Source organism: Lonchura striata, chromosome 5 (assembly GCF_046129695.1).
Source record: "Lonchura striata isolate bLonStr1 chromosome 5, bLonStr1.mat, whole genome shotgun sequence".
In the NCBI taxonomy this organism is placed as follows: domain Eukaryota; kingdom Metazoa; phylum Chordata; class Aves; order Passeriformes; family Estrildidae; genus Lonchura; species Lonchura striata.
The window spans coordinates 12,714,280-12,730,423 of NC_134607.1; the positions used below are offsets into that span (position 1 = coordinate 12,714,280).

General features: G+C 40.5%; 1 protein-coding gene across 2 annotated transcripts in view; it reads right to left on the minus strand.

The window, feature by feature from the left end:
• Positions 1 to 5,959: 5,959 nt before the first annotated feature.
• The window catches only part of DCP1B (decapping mRNA 1B), a 40,540-nt gene continuing 30,355 nt past the window's right edge, over positions 5,960 to 16,144 (minus strand). The window contains exons 7-9 of one of the 2 annotated variants that reach the window (XM_021535031.2): positions 15,133 to 15,972; positions 8,667 to 8,915; positions 5,960 to 6,916 (exon numbers count right to left, since the gene is read on the minus strand). In XM_021535031.2, the coding sequence (XP_021390706.2) occupies positions 6,836 to 6,916; positions 8,667 to 8,915; positions 15,133 to 15,972 (1,170 nt within the window). In that variant the 3' untranslated portion in view covers positions 5,960 to 6,835. Of the gene's footprint in view, positions 6,917 to 8,666; positions 8,916 to 12,606; positions 12,975 to 15,132; positions 15,973 to 16,144 lie in introns of those variants that run through there. The other variant, XM_021535032.2, reaches the window with a different exon arrangement.

Genomic DNA, 16,144 nt, shown 5'->3' on the forward strand with positions numbered 1-16,144 from the left:
TCTCTCAGACAAAGGAGTTAACTCAAAGGAGACTCCTCAACTTTACATTTCTACTTATTCACTCTACCCTTCCCTTGATGAAGCTCCTGCTTTATGATCCCTGGAGGGACTTTTCTCAAAGACAACAATGCTTTTATTTGTTACAGCATTCATCGTCTTCACCTGTGGTCCTACTGACACTCTGAGACATTCCTAAGATGTGGCACATGTTTGGTGGGATGTGATGGACTTGAAAGGAGCCCATGGTAATGGCCTGTGCTTGCTCGTGGGGCAGCCAAGGGTTACAACATCTCCCTGCAGCTGCTTTGGTGGTGATTTTAGGAATTGGGGCAGGGGTAAGGAGAAGGGCACAGATGGCTTGGAAGCACTAGGTTTTGGGCTTCAGGGGTGAAAACAGGAGAAGGGAAAGAGGGTGAGACAGCAGAGGCAAGAGGATGATGCTGCTTGCAAACACAGAGATGACGAATTGCACCTCTGCTGCCAAACTTCCAGCATTAAGTAGGCGATTCCTGAACTTTGGTATGATTTTGCAACTTGGCAGCTCCCCTAATTCAAGCTCTTGGCTGCAGCTCGCTGCATCCATGGCAGAAGGCTGGATGAAAGGCAGGACTTCCCTGATAAGGACCCAGGAGGGGAGCCTCAGGCACAAAGAAACCCTGCTCAGATGAATGAAATGCAGGCACTTTTGCTAAGTGGTAGGTCTGGGGCTACTGCTCCAGGCAGAAAGCAGGCAGCTGTTGGTGAGCCACACTGCAAAGCAGCAGTAAAAATGAAGGAAAACAGAGCTTTTGTTCCCAGCCTGAGTAGCCCTGCTCTGGGAGGGCTGCCAAGAGCCTGCATGCTCCTTTCCTCTTTTCCTCTCAAGGCAAGTGCTAAAGAAAAACCCACAGGTGGGCAGGGTTCTGAACTGACCTATTAGTAATTTCTCTTTCCCTTCTAGGATGTTTGAGAAGCAGATTTCAGGTCTTGGTGAAGAAATCCAGGATGGGTGGCTGTACCTGGAGACAAAGGGTGTAACGAGATGCGTGGCAGCAGCACTTGGGCAAGAACAATGTTAACATTTATGTAGGACCTAACCATGGGATTAATATCCCTCTGTGCACACAGTAGCTGCTGTAGGAATACCATAATTTTCCAGAGTTCCCTCATGGCCTGGAAGCAGGACACTCTCTTGCTGATAGGAAGATATCATCCTTTCTTTTCTCTTGTTTAGTCAAATGCTGGAGGGCTTTTTCTCCTGCCTTTACAGGGCTTACCTTGCTTTTTGTGGCATTAGTGTCCAAATAGAGAAAAAACATACTTTAATTAATGTATGCTCCAAATGGATTAAAAAATACTGTGTGGGGTTTTTTAAATTACCTGTTTGACTGAAGCTGCTGCTCTCAGAAATGTGCAGTGACTTCCTATTGTATACAACAGATGTTTATTCCAAATTAATTTATTGGATTTTTTTATGTTGTTGCTCACCTATTGAAAAGAAAAAGCATGGAGATTACTTGAAACTCAAATTCTTTCCACAACAGCTATAAAGGAAAGGCATTCCTACATTAAACATATTTTCTCCAAAATCTATTCTTTAAAGTGACATAAAAATCTCCTTTTCTTCTCTACTTTACCCTTGCCAGTACTTATTTCCTGCTTGTTTCAGTAGATTTTTTCAGCTATACTTAAAGCAATGTGGTTCTTGCATTTCACATTCACTTCTGTGCTGAGCAGATTTATATCTGAACACTATTCTGGTTTGAGGGTACAATCTCCATTAAATGAAAAAAAACCCAGAAATGTGAAGGGCAGATTCATGCCATCCTCTGCTGCACTGTGGGGAAAGGCAGGGGCTGACACTTGTGCCAGTGCAGGTTCAGTACAGGGTGCTGCTGCTGGGGAAGGTGCTGCCCAGGCTAACTTTAGCCCAGACAGTCTAATCCCTCACACTAAATTAAGTTTGTGCTGAGAGCTGCCCTTGCCAAGATCCCATCTTTCCACCGGGCCTGCGCTGAGATTAGGCTTGGGATCAGCAGCTACCCTGGGCAAGGGTACCTGCAAACATCCTGGACTCCCAGTCAGCCAAGATAGGGGGCACAACAAGACCCCTCTACTACTTGTGGCATTTGCCAAATCTTGATGTCAGCCAAGAGGCAGAACCTTTGGATCCCAGTTACCCCAACAGCTCAGAGCAGTTCAACACAGAGCTGCACCTCCTGCCTCTCTCTGCCCTCCCCACATCCCAGCCCAGGGCTGCACAACCCATCCATGCCCTGATCCAGTGCCTGGGCTTCCCCCGAGCCCCACGACATCAATCCCAACCTTGGCATGCTGCATTAATTCTGCTGCAAGACATGGCACCATGTAGCCATCTTAAAATAAGGAGAAAAACAATGGGAAAATGTGGCAGGCACATTATTCTCTCTCTCAGGATTTTTCATAGAGGAGCACAGAGAAAAAGAAAGAGAAAACAATTTCTATTTTTGCTCCTTGTTTTTCCCACGTGGAATGTGTTTGGAGAATTGTTTACCTGGGGTGATTGCTTGATTGGATTCTGGTGAGGATTGTTTGAGCCTGATGGCCAATCCAACCCACCTTCGTCTGGACTCTTGAGAGAGGGTCACAAGTTGTGAGTTAGATATGGTAGTTAGAAAAATAGGTTTGTAGTTTTAGTATCTCATTTAAATAGTATATTAATGTATTATAGTATAGTTATAGTAAAGAAATCATTCATCCTTCTGGAGTCAGACATCATCATCTCTTCGCACCGGGTTCACCTGCATTTACAATAGGAAAAGGCAGAAAAGACTGGTGTGGGAGCAGCACTGAGCTTCCTCTTCAGCAGCAGAGCCAGCTCAAAGTATTTATAAAGCCACAACCTTTGTTTCCTCATTGTCTTGCAGAACCTCATTTTCCACCTGCAGCTTGCATGTGCCAAGCTCCCTGCTCCAATATTCCCAACTGAGCTGTGCACAGATTTATATCTAAAAGCCAGAACAAGCTTGTTAGAGATATTCACAGGAGTTTGGAAAAGGCAAAGACTTGTAAGAGTCTAGTCCTCAGAATTAGCAGTAAGGTTTACTGTATGTTGACTGAGAATTAAAGTTTTAGTGCATTATTCATCTCCAGGAGTGGAATTTTGCCTTTCTCTAGGTTTCATGGATCCCTCTGGGTAAAGCTGCCTTCTCATAACATTTTTTTCATTAGAACCTCCAATGCTTACTGAAAAACGTCTTTTAATTTTGCCTTTTCCTCAGCAAAGACTTCCACATTTGCTAAAATATTGAATTATGATTTTAATGTCCTGAAGGGACACTGGTATCTCCAATACCCACTGCTTTTATGACTGAAGTTCAAAGTTCAACACATTCTAAATAGGTTGTCAGAGGAGGTGGAGCATCCTGTCTGTTCAGCTGCATCTTGCTCCTGGGAAATTTTATTTTGCTGCACCATTTTAATTATCCCCATTGCAGCTACAACAAGCAGAAACAACAGAGCGCTAGTGAATAAAAATCAAATTAAGGAGTGGAATTTTCTGTGAGAAAATATTTGGATGTCTTCACTGAGTATTGTGGATTTCCATGATAGACATGGACAGAAATGATGCTTCAGTGTTTTGCTTTTTACTCTTGTCTTCTCAATCCAGTTTAATAGGTGTGGAATTTTTTATGGAAGTGGACAGTGGTTAAGTGGAATGACACTGAAAACTAATATCAGCTCAAGGCTGAAAATGGGACTAATGCATAAAGCACTGCTGCAACTGCTGCTGGAATTACTGCTGGTACCAAATGTTATTTAAAGTTATTTAATTCTGCTGGGAGAAAAAAAAAAAAAAAACAACCAAAAAACACAACTCAAAATGAGCAGTATCACAAGAAGTACATAAACAATAAAATTACACATGCATACTGTGAAATCATTTAGAGTTAATATGATCCTTATATACTTTCTGATTTTCTACTTGCTCTCTTTTCCATATTCAGATAAAGAAAAAACAAAACACACCCAAAGAAAGGCAATTCTAAACTGCTGAAATCTTTTCTTCTCAAAAGGCCTTGTTAGCCTAACAGCTCATAGTTGTAACAGTGTCTTAAAAGAAAATTTAAAAATTGAGGAATCTGAATGTTTGCAACCACCATATTCAGAGGTGGTTCATTCATACTCACCAAATTTGGTATCAAATTCACTATATTTGATACTCAGAACACCTTTTTTGGCATAGTGCACAAACCTGGCTGCAGAGACTCTCCCAGCTGATAACAAAGCTACTAAAACCCCACAATGCTAGAAGGCAGAGATGAAGTTTTCAGTATTCCATGAGAATCCTCCAGGTTTCCATGACACTGGAAGCCTCCAGCTGTATTTCTGGATAAAGCCTTTTTCTGAGACAGGTACTTCAGTCTGCAGTAGAAAGGGACATGGGTCAGTTCTACACTCCAGTATGATCCCAAGCTCAGTCTCCAATTCTCAAATGCACCTGAAAAAGCAGATCATGTCCTCTGAGATAGAAACCTAGACAGGAAGTTTGCCTTCATTTCTCTACAGATTTCTCTCACTACTTTTCCTCTTCTGCCTACTGTCATAAAACTCAGGGTTTCTTTCTGAGCTGTCTTCTTACCACTACTGTTCTTGGTAAGCAGGATAGACTTTAAAACAGCACCTCCATTCTTTAGTAACAACTTTTCTTCACTCCACAAAAGGCAAGTTTATGCCATCTGAATAATCCCAGAAATCCCTTACAGTGCAATACAGTGAGAGAAACACAATTCTGCCAGCATTACTTGGTGTAGATGTAACCAGAAAGGAGGGCAGTGAAAAGAAACCCTGAATTACCTCAATCCTTGTCTGCTTTAAGATAAGCCTCAGCTTGTCAAGCATAATGCCAATACTACAGTTTTCTTAAGCACCCAGAGTTAACAGATGTTTAAAAAAATATGCCTTTAATTTCTGTAAATTGCTCTGACAAGGAATAAATAAGAACATTTTTAAAACTTCTACTTACCTTTTTGTAAATAAAATATTTGCCCCATAATTAGAAAATCTATTATCAAGACAGCTTGAGATGCTTAAGGATTATTTCTACCTGCCAATTACAGAAGTTCTACATGTCAAACGAGGTCTTAACTATGTGTCCTCATCATCTTCAAATTGCACTCTCAGATAATCCAACATCACAGACACCAATTATGCATGTATTTAGTTTCAAATTATTTTGTGTAGGTTGCAGTATCTTCCACACCAGTTCAGTCTGAAATAATACCAATTAACTCAGTATAATCACATACATTATAAAGGATATATAAATTATGAAGGCTACAGGATTAGAATTTGCTATCTTTAAAGTCTGCTTTTCCTGCTATCGGCTCAACACATTCAGTTCACTGAATCTGCAAGAATCATAAACTAACAACATGCAACCAGAATGTGACTTGCTGTCTACCAGTTACTTACTGTAGGGAAACTCCAGCAGATTCTTGGGGTTATTTGCTTATGTGAATAAAGAAAACAGCTCTTGACTTTTTGGGCTTTTTTCCTATGTGTTTAGAGCTTTTCCCAAGAAATGGCAGCAAATTCCCCCTACCCTTGCACGGGGCAGGAGCAGCTGTTTGACTCATTACAACTCTACTAACTGAAACCTGCAGCTAAACTGACAATGAACAGCTTTCACAGATGAGGCTACTGAGTTGTGCCTACATCAATGCCCACAGTAAAGAAGATTGAATAATCATTCATGGATTACAGTTTGGGCTCTCTGCGCCCACAGAAGAAATTCCTCCTCAGCAACAACTGTGTATTCCTAAACTGTAGTAAACTAGCACTTCAGCAGCAGATGCTAATAAAAATATACATAAAAATCCTTTCAATCATTTATTCTAGTTGACTTAAGACCTCATGTGCCTTTTGCCAAGTGTAAAAACATTCTTGAGTCATACAAACAAAATATATAGCCCATGGTGCAATAAAATGAAACAGCACATAGGAAGGATTATCCATCTTTATTTTCTTTAGAAATGGATCAATGAAATCACTGTGCCCCAGGAACACGCTTAAAAAAAAATTACACCAGGTAGCATTCCCCGTAACAAATTTTCACATTGCTTACAGTTATGCAGATTGGCCCTGGAATAATGGAAACATGAATCCAGTGTCACCCCAGAGCTCTGTGCCAGTCAAGTATGTTCATAACCCCCCTCCCCCAACCCAATTCCTAGAACACTTCCAAAATCCCATTCTATATCTAGCTAAAAATACTCTTGTCAAAATAGAAAAAGATTTTCCTACAAAAATTTTGTCATGACACTTCTTCTAAATTGCTTTTCAGACAACTAAGTACGACAATCAGTCTTCCCAAAACCTCCCTTTCCAAGATTTCAGGAATTTTCATGTTTCGTTTTCAGGAGTTTCATGTTCCTAAAAATAGTCCAACATTGCCACCATGTGGTCAGGGACGGGCGCGTTCCCCAGGACAGCTGCAAAGGACGGCTCAGGGAAAACCAGGGACACAAACCTCGGCAATGAGTAACCAGACTGCAAGTGAAAAAGGAAACTGGATCCTGAGAACTGAGTCTTTATGCCGGGAAACCAACTCTAAGTATGGACCAGGGTAAGAAAAATAATTTAAGATATTTTGTGATTAATTCCTCAGCGTTGTGACGCTCCCCTCGCTAAAGGCACCATCCATTTCTGCTCACTTTTTTTCTCAGTACAGCATGTGTTTGCCCACAAGGAAAATCTAAGTGTATGTAAAATGCCTAAGACCACTCATTTCTTCAAACATAATCATACTTGAAAATTTCAAAATCTTCTTTCTGGAGTTCAGGAAGCCATGGAAATTGATTGAAAAGATGATCTTTCACATAGGCTTTTTCATCGCCGCCTTCCGCACACTGAAGAGATATGCTTCATAAATAATGTTTAGGAAGTTGTCATCATTCTGAAAAACAGAACAGGTCATTGTTAGCAGGATAACTGGAGTAAAGAGATTAGAAGGTATTCCATTTTATGGACTAGACACTTTTCAGCCTTACTCTTTTTTTAAAAAGGGAACCATAGCAAAGCCCTTTCCTTCACCAAAGATCTGTTTTATTTCCCATGACTGCACCTCAGTAAGGAGCAATGAGTACACAGAAAGAAGATTTCTAAACTCACAGTGCATTTAAATAGAGTCCAGATTGTTGCATAATAACTCAGTGACAATACTGAAATTACAATCCTGCTATTTCTCTTCTTTGCCCTCACTTATCTAGCAACTCCCTTAAGTTGTGTCCTCTATCAGGTCATTTCAAGCATGCCTGAAGGAATAATGAAACACTCTGGGGATTGTGATTCTACACCAAAATCCTACCTGGGATTTTCCTTGCATCTTGTTCAGCTCTTTTAGGCCTAACGCTCCCTAAGGCATGCTGCTCCTTTTGCTCTGATACTTAACTTCTTCCTTCTGAAGAACATTTTGCAAGAATGAGTCAGCCCACATTAAGAAAGAATGTTATAAGTAGCTTACATAAACATATGAGGATAATTACAATAAAGATAATATTTAAGGAAAATTAGGTGCATCCAAGATTGTAGTTTTATATAATGGAAAATGACAGCTAACAAATTGGCAGTGAATAATTTCAAGGTAACTCAGTTAATCCTAACTACCACCAAGAATAGCAGGGTTAAATATGTATTTTACAAGTAAAAAGTTACAGAGGGTAAACCCCAATCTTCCTTGACTAGTTTTTCCTCTTTAACTTAATGTATGGATTTAATAGTATCTAGACACTCAAAGTATGTAAAGGCAAGATAATGTGATATTTTTTAAATCCCAAGATAAAAGTACAGGGAAAAATGAGAAAGCCCTCCAGCTTGTTGAAGATACTAGTTATTTTCTGAATTTGTAACTTAAATAACATTTTAAGTAACTTACAATAATGACTTTTAATTTTATTCCAAAGACATACAGGCACATAGTTTTGACCTACAAACTGGACTTGTTTCTCTGCCCGTTGTGTTCTGCAGCCAGGTTTTTAGTTATGTAATCTCTCCTCAACTTCTACTCTTCAGATATTACTCACACAGCAAGATAAAGAAAAAAAAAATCATAATTATGCATCATGCCAGAGCAGTAAACAATCATCTAATACATAACATTGTTAAATGTTTTGTCATAATTAAACCTGAAAAACTGCAGCAAAAGGAATTTTATTTAATGTAATTCTCTATTTCAAAGTCTAAACTGAATTAACATACATTCATGTTATCTAGTCCATATTTTAAAGTCGCTCACACTCATCCTGCAATTTTAATCTCCCATCTGAATTCCTCTTACTGCTTACACACATCTCTGAAATATCTGGCAACTAGGGTAATCACCCATTATTTATCCTTGACTAAAAATAAAATAGATGTCCCTCTGGCTCGGAGGCTGACCTTACAAAGCTTTCAGTCATCTTTGTTCTTTTCCACCAAATTTATTACCTTTCCTGAACCCCAAATCAGATGCATTAATCAAAATGCAGTTGAGCCAGCAGTGTGCAAGGAGGGAGAGCCTATCACATCACCCTGGCACAAGTAGCCCAACTTCCAACATATATTTAATTATTCATTTTGCCTTTAGAAAAATACAACAATGACAGGGTGCTCATATCAAAACGGGCAGCAGAATTTTAAGCAAAGTGGGAGAACTCCTGGCACTGTACCTGGATGAGGTGTAGGAGTGTTTCCTGCAGCTGCATCTTGGTGATGGAGGTGCTGCTGGCCACGCCTGGCTCTGGGGCTGGCAGGGGCAGGAGCAGGCTGGCCGAGCTGGCAGTGGCCTCGGGGTTGGCTGCTGCCAAGTGGCCGCTCTCAGCAGCTTTGGGTGGAGTGGGCGTGGGCTGGCTGAACACCATGGGGGACATCAGCAGCGTGGGGGTCACAGTGGCAGGAATGCGCTGAGGGGACATGACCTGTCCAGGTAAGAACACAGGCATCAGTTAAAGCTGTCTGTGTAATTCTGTGGGAATGGAGATGGTGAGAACTGCAGAGAGACTGGCAGAGGGCACAGACTGCTGCAGAGCAATACTGAGATGTAAAACTCCAGCTCAACACCACCTCTAGGATCTATTTCCAGATGAAAAGGTCTTCCATCCAATTTGAGATTGCAGACATGGAGTCAAGTGTGACAAATCTGATAGGCAAATGATCTTAAGACAACAGGATTTTTTTACAGGAGTCGGAATACTATTAAATATCAGCACTTAGAAAATGCAGCTGTAAAGTCTTCCACACAGGGAGAGCAAGTCAGGAAGTTTAATCTTTGAGAACATGAGACATGCAAATATCACTGTTAAAGACGAACCCCTGTACCTAATACTAGAAAGTATTTTCCAATTATAACTTTCAAATTACTTTATAAATATATATATATGTGTGTGTGTGTGTGTGTGTATCTTGCCTTCTCATTTTACTTAAGAAAAGGGAAACCAAAATTATAGATCCAGTGAACTCATGGCACTGTCAGAAACAGAACAGACACACAACCAAAACAGAGTTGACAAAATCAAAGTGGCCCTCAGAGAAAACCTTGGTGCTGCAGCAGTTTTCTCAGTATCCTAACCACACCAACCTGCACATCTGCCAAATAATTTTCACCTTCAAATTTTGCAGTGAATCTTGGAACTGTAAAACATGCAGGATTAGCAAATACTATCAGATATAATATTAGCAAATACTACCATATGTAATATACAACATAACACAGAAAGTTAATTCACTCAGCTTTTAGACATCAGATCTCTCTCCAGGTAATTCCCATAATAAAACTTATTCTAATCAGGCATCTTCTTGCTATTCAAGTATCCAATCTTTTTAAAGTACAGACAAAGGAATTGATACAAGCCCACCAAAGCTCCTCCCTTTTGGACTGGAGCATGATTTATTGCTACCATATTAAGGTGAAAGGCTAATGAATCACTTCACTCTGTGTCCTGGATTACACTTCAATTTTGAAGAAAAGAGAACTGAGGTTGATCTCCTAGGTATGCAAAACCACAGAGATTATCATTAAAGAACAGTCACATTTTTGTAGCTTGTCTTTCTCCTAGTTATGATTGCTCTACCCAAGACACTTCTGAACAACGTCTGTGAGACCACGATACAAAGAGAAATAGAAACAAAGAGGACTGAGATTTCATTGTTTTATGGAAAATTTAAGGAAGCAGAAAGACTAGGGATCAGGAAAGAAAGCTTGCAATGTACACCTAATGCAAGTCTTGCTTTTGTTCTCCCCAATATTTACCTAATTAGGTAAATATTGTGTTTGTTTCTCAAACACAGAGTACTACAAAACTCTAGACTACAGCTTGCTTCCAACTCCACTGTATGTAATCAAAACAGCAATGACCAGGTCTGTGTTCCAAGCTTCTGACTGAGCAGAGGTATTACAAACTGACTGAAGCTTTGCACACCTACGCTTGAAGAATTACACTCATTTTAGAAGAAAACCAGTATGAGTCCAAAGTGGCACCCCTCTGTAGAGTGAGACCTTCAGACTCTGCACAGATCTTGTCCTGCCTGTGGAACACCAACTAGCCCCAGATACTCATCCCAATGCTTCTGCTCTACTCATCCATGCTGCTGCAGCAATTTCTCTTTAATTTACCTCCAGCAAAATTGGCAGGGCTTGCTTAAACAAGATGATTCTTCCTAATGTGATTTCAAGAATGCATATACAAAACTGCTGTACAAGGGCAGAAACATTCTGCAAAGGGAAAGCTGGAGCAGCTGGAGGAGACAGTGTCCCACTAACACAGCTTAATCTACTGCAGACTCTGTCAGCCCCACATAACATGGCCTTCGAAGTCAAAAGACATTTTTCTCATTTGCCCAAAGGCAAACAAACAAAACCTGAAACAAACTGTGCCCTTAATAATACACAGCTCCTCCTGACAAGCACATGTTGTGATTTAAAAGACACATGAAGAATGCTTTGTCTTCTCTGGATAGAAAGGTCTGTTAGGTAGGACATGCCAAGCATATGGAAACTATATGGAATGAGCAATATTGCCATCTGCTGGTGACACAGCCGACATCTACAGGGTCATGCAGAACTTCAAATACTTTGTCAGAAGAACATAGAGTATATGTGTATTCTTTCAGTGCATAGCATTTATGTCTGTCCTTAATGCTAGAATGTATTTTTTGCTAACAGCTCAAGTTCAAAGCTTCTGCCACTGAACAAACCTTTACGTAAAAAACATTGATTGTTTGGGGTTTGTTTTAAAAATAAAGCAAAATTTTCATTTGAGAGTCAGCTCAGATCACTTTGAATCACTGGGACAACTGACACCCACCAGAAAACAGGATGCTCATCTTGGCATTACCAGTGCAATTCCTGTAACACCACACTTTTGCAGAAGACACTGCAAATGCTCTGGAGGGACACAAACAGCCTTTGGACCAATCTTTTAGCTTTGAATAACTTCTCACCAGTCATAACAGCGCTTCTAAAATTCTGTTGATCAACTTGTTACCCACAGAAACTGAGCTGCTTCTTTATCCATTATCTCCAGCTGTCAGGTCAACACTTAAATCTCTGAGTCACTAATAACAGAGTAGGAGTCTGCCATCAGCTGTGCAGCAATGAAGTAAGAACAAGAAAAATGTGCAGAATAACTTGTGCAGTATCTAACATACTTTCCCTGAAGCCCAAATGCTCACTAAGATATCAGATTGGTGCTCTGTGTGGCTGCTGGCAGCTGGGTGACACGAACCAAGGAGCGCAGTGGGTCTCCTGCCATGCAAACTGGCACCTTCTGTTGTTTCCTGAGTGAACAGAATCCCAGGTGGATCAGGTGCTCCTCTGGAACATCAGCATCCAGTACGTGCTGTGGGCCTAAACAGTTTTCAGAGGCATTGCTTAAAACTGACAACATAATTTTAAGAATGGTTCAGGAACTTTAAAGGCAGTTAATTAAAATAAAGCTGGCTACAATGCTAACATTGCTTTGTCTTTCAAGTTTAATTTAGAATATTTTAATTGGTGTTTAGTGACAGAAACTGAAATTACTTGTTGAAACAAGTTTAATGCACCTATTTGCATTATACAATTGCTGAAATTGCAGCCAGGACAACAGAGAAGCAGTGCTGTGATGCTCACACCACAGACACTGGGGTTTCATGCACATACTCAGAAGATGTAACATTATGTACAAAATGAATTCTTGATGGAAAAATGATCCAAGAAATGTGAAAAATGAGCTGCAAGATATGTGGTCTTCTGAAGAAATGATAAATTTGTGTCTGGGTTATTGTAAGCACTTTAAAACCATAATTCTGATTAACATAAACACTTAAGCATGCATGTATCTATAATCAGGATAACACATGCCTAAGTAAACATATCCCTAAGAGCCCACTGTAGATTGATGCTTTTTTATTGTCTCTTAAGCACACGTTACTCACTGTCTGCATAAAGAAATAAAGAATGTTTCACAAAACAGGGCTGGCACCAGACCAGGCTGAACACTTCCAAGTATTATTCTTCAGCTTTTGTTTTTTTCCTTCTTCCTTCTTCCCCCCCCCCCCACCCCCCCCCATTTTTTTGGTAACTGGTCTCTTCCTTTTCATGTGGGAGATCACAGTTTTTGTACCATATGGAGATGCAGCAGAAGCCAATTTAAACTTGGACTTGTAATGTGTCAGTTGTGGAAAGGACTATTGCTTACATTTTCTTAGTGCTGCTGATGGATTTAGGGTGTTCCTTTAATCTGATTTTTCCAACAACAGACACTGCTCAGATAGCTCTCTATTCCTGTCAGACTTCTGCTTTTTCTGTATGCTGAAGCGTAGTAGGAGAGGCAATACCAAAAGACAAATAATTACAGAGAACAAACCTTTTGCTGCACTTGGTGTCAGAATCTGCTTTGATCAATTTTGTATGAGCATGTGCAGATATATTGGTGCCAATTCAATTTCACTCAAATATCTATTCTGCAGGCATGGCAGCACTTGAAGCCTCTGGTCTACTGCAAGGATAATATTATAAAAAGATTAATGTTGGTTTTAAAAGTTGGTTTTTATCTTCCAGGTTGCTTTTCAAAAGCAGGCATGTTTTGTGTGGCTAATTCACGGCTTCCAAAGGAGCAGACTCTTTCCTTCATTTTTAGCCTCCCTGCTTTTGCTTTTGTGGCAATCTGCTGCACGTGAAAAAGGCCATTCCTCCCAGACTGCAGAGCTTTACGTGTCCTAAGCAATAATTAATGACAGTTTCGTTATCATTTTTAGTCTATGCATTAAATGTCCAAATTTCATGCATCTAATACTGTGTTGATAGCAGCTGTGGCAGCCTGTGAAGCCACTCCTCGACAGCCTCAGTCTCCTTGTTCTGCTCACAGCCGTGCAAAGGAAGACTGAGAATTTCAGTTGCTGCTTTTTTTTTTTTTAAGTCGAACTTGCAGCAATAATCACAGTGAGTGAGCATTGTTCCGCAGAAGACTTTTCTCACAAGCTGCTGTTCTATCCATACTCAAGAAGTCAAACTGTTGCAATTGCATTGGACCAGACCTCAGGAATTGCCTTTCCATATTGCAACTAATACTGGTAACACTGTCTTTTTCATATATACAAAATTAATTTGCCATAGCAGAATCTGTAGGCATTTTTAATCTGAAAAATATATCAGCATATTTCCTTATTTTTTATTAATGGATACTGACTTACAATGTAGAGCTTGGACTTGCCTCATTTCACTTTTACCTTCATTATGTCCTCCCTCATGCTACCAGTACATGTACCAGTGAATCACACAATTTCTTACATTTAAAGCAGGCAAGTTCCATTCCCAGTGAAAACAAATCAATTTGTTTGACTTTGGATCCTCCTTTTATTCTTTAGCTCTCCACCGGAAAGTCAAAGTTACCATCTGTAAGCAACTGATTCTGAATAATTTCAATGACTAATCCCCAAAAAACTCTTTCATACAGATTCAAATCCTATTGCATTAATTAAAAGAACAAAAATAATGATGGCTATTTGCTGTATCAAATTAATATTCCTCCTACTTCTCTCATGGAATTAGAAAACTTGACCTGTCACAAACTTAGTGACAGATGTGGCTCTTTTATTATCACTCTTTCCAGCCTCTTCATGTATAGAAGAACTTTCTAGCATGTTGAAATATCCTGTAGTCTTTCAACCAGGTTTTGACAGAATTAGAAAAATAAAGGAGAAAAACAGAATAAAACTGAAATAAAGAGTGGAATAGTCACCATAGAAAAGTAGATTTCAGCTTTACAGTGGAAAGGAGAATACCTGGGATCAGTAACTTCTACACTCCCATACAAGTCAGACTCCAGTACCCCACAGCCTATCTCAAAAAAAGGAAGCTGAAGGACTTAGATACATTCCCAGACAAGACATGTAAAGACAGTTTAATGTAGAAAATCCTATAGAAAATGAAGCTGTTAAAGAGAGTAGGTGTTTTGGATGGGACATTTTGTAATTGCATATGTTGCTTTTCTGAAGAACTTAAAAATGTACTCAGAGAGATACAGTCTCTTAACATCTCCTGAATTTTTTAAAACACCAGTCTGACTTCTAGGATCAAAATAAACAGAATTTTTTGAGGTCTTTTAGGCACAAGACCTTTTTTCAAAATAATACATAGTATATTAAAGAAAAATAGCTAATAAATATCTACAAGTAGCAGGTATGGTATAAGATAACTACCTGAACAATATATAAATACTTTTAAAAGCTGCTGTTAGAAAACAAGGGACCTTTTAAGTATCTTTAGCAACTGACATATAAAAGAATGCACATCTACACAGAGAAAGCTATAACTAATTTTGCAGAAAATAATTATTAAACCCAGAATATTACACTCGGTAGCAAGCAATTACATGTAACAGCCCAAGTATGGTAAGTGAAAACTAGGTGACTTTTCACAGGGGCTCTGGAATAACCCAGCACTGCAGTATTTCTGGTCATGGTTGATATGTAAGAGATGTGGCCTTCAGGATTTACAATATAACACCTTGGTAAATCAGGACTTACTCGATGTCGGGGAAGTATCACCTGCAAAATGAATAATGCGCAACACACAGCAGGAAGGAAGACTAACCTCAGAAACGATCAAGTTTGAAAGAATTCTGGATTTTTATGATGAAGAAATTCCCCATTTACCTGGAAGAGACTGCTCTGTTTTTCTGTGCCTGGAGCCTTTTCTATCCAGGAATCCAGTGGTTTCAGGGTACTGGTGTTCTGTGTAACAACTGGGAACTTAGCTGCCAACGTTGGTCTGCTGGATACATGGAGCTGCTGTTCTTGTTGCACTATCTGGAGTTTTTTCAATAATTCTTGAGGCGAAATCACCCCAGAATTGGCTGCTTGATTGCCAGAGAGAGGAAGTGGCTGTCTGGGAAGTTTGGATTGTTCTTTACCAAGTGTCTGAGCCTCTAAAGTCTGGCCTGGTAGGGACCCATTGAAATACACCAGAGGGGGCTGGTTCATGTTATTTACTGGTGCAGTTGGTGCTCCAACAGGAGCAGGAGTCCTGCTGAACACAGAAGCTGTCGAGTTCACAGGTCCTGTGGCACTGGGCTCCATTTTAGCCACCGACCCTGACTGACTTTGCAACTTCTGCAGCAGGCTCTGAGTGCCAGCAGTGTCCTGAGCTCCGTGAGACGTGGCAACGCCGTGGGAAGTCACAGGCTGGAAGAGGCCTGTGAAAGTCTCCCCCACGGGGGGGACGCTGCCATTTTCACAGAGGCGGCTCTCGGGGAACTCGGCCAGGGGATGGAGCTCTGTGCCCCGCACCATGAGCTTCTGGATGGCGGGGCACAGCTGCTTCTCTGCACAGGGGGAGTGCCTGCTGGGCTCCTCGTAGGACAGCGAGCGAACCACACTCTGCCTGACGGGGAGCTTCTCCTGGGGCTGCTTAGTGAGTGCTTCTGCGCCGTCTGCCTTGTCCTGTTTGCCAAACAGCGCTGTCAAAGACAAGTGCTGCGGTTCAGGATCCATGTTCTGTGAGGGGACAAAGGAAAGGCGTAAACACAGCTCCCTCGTGCAGAAGTTACATTAAGTGGCGACAATATTTAGCCAGCAGAATTCAATGAAAAGCTGAGAAAACTGCTATGCTCTTTTTTTTCCCCAAGAGGATTTTTTAATAGTTTTGTCACATAGGAAGGGCAAGAAG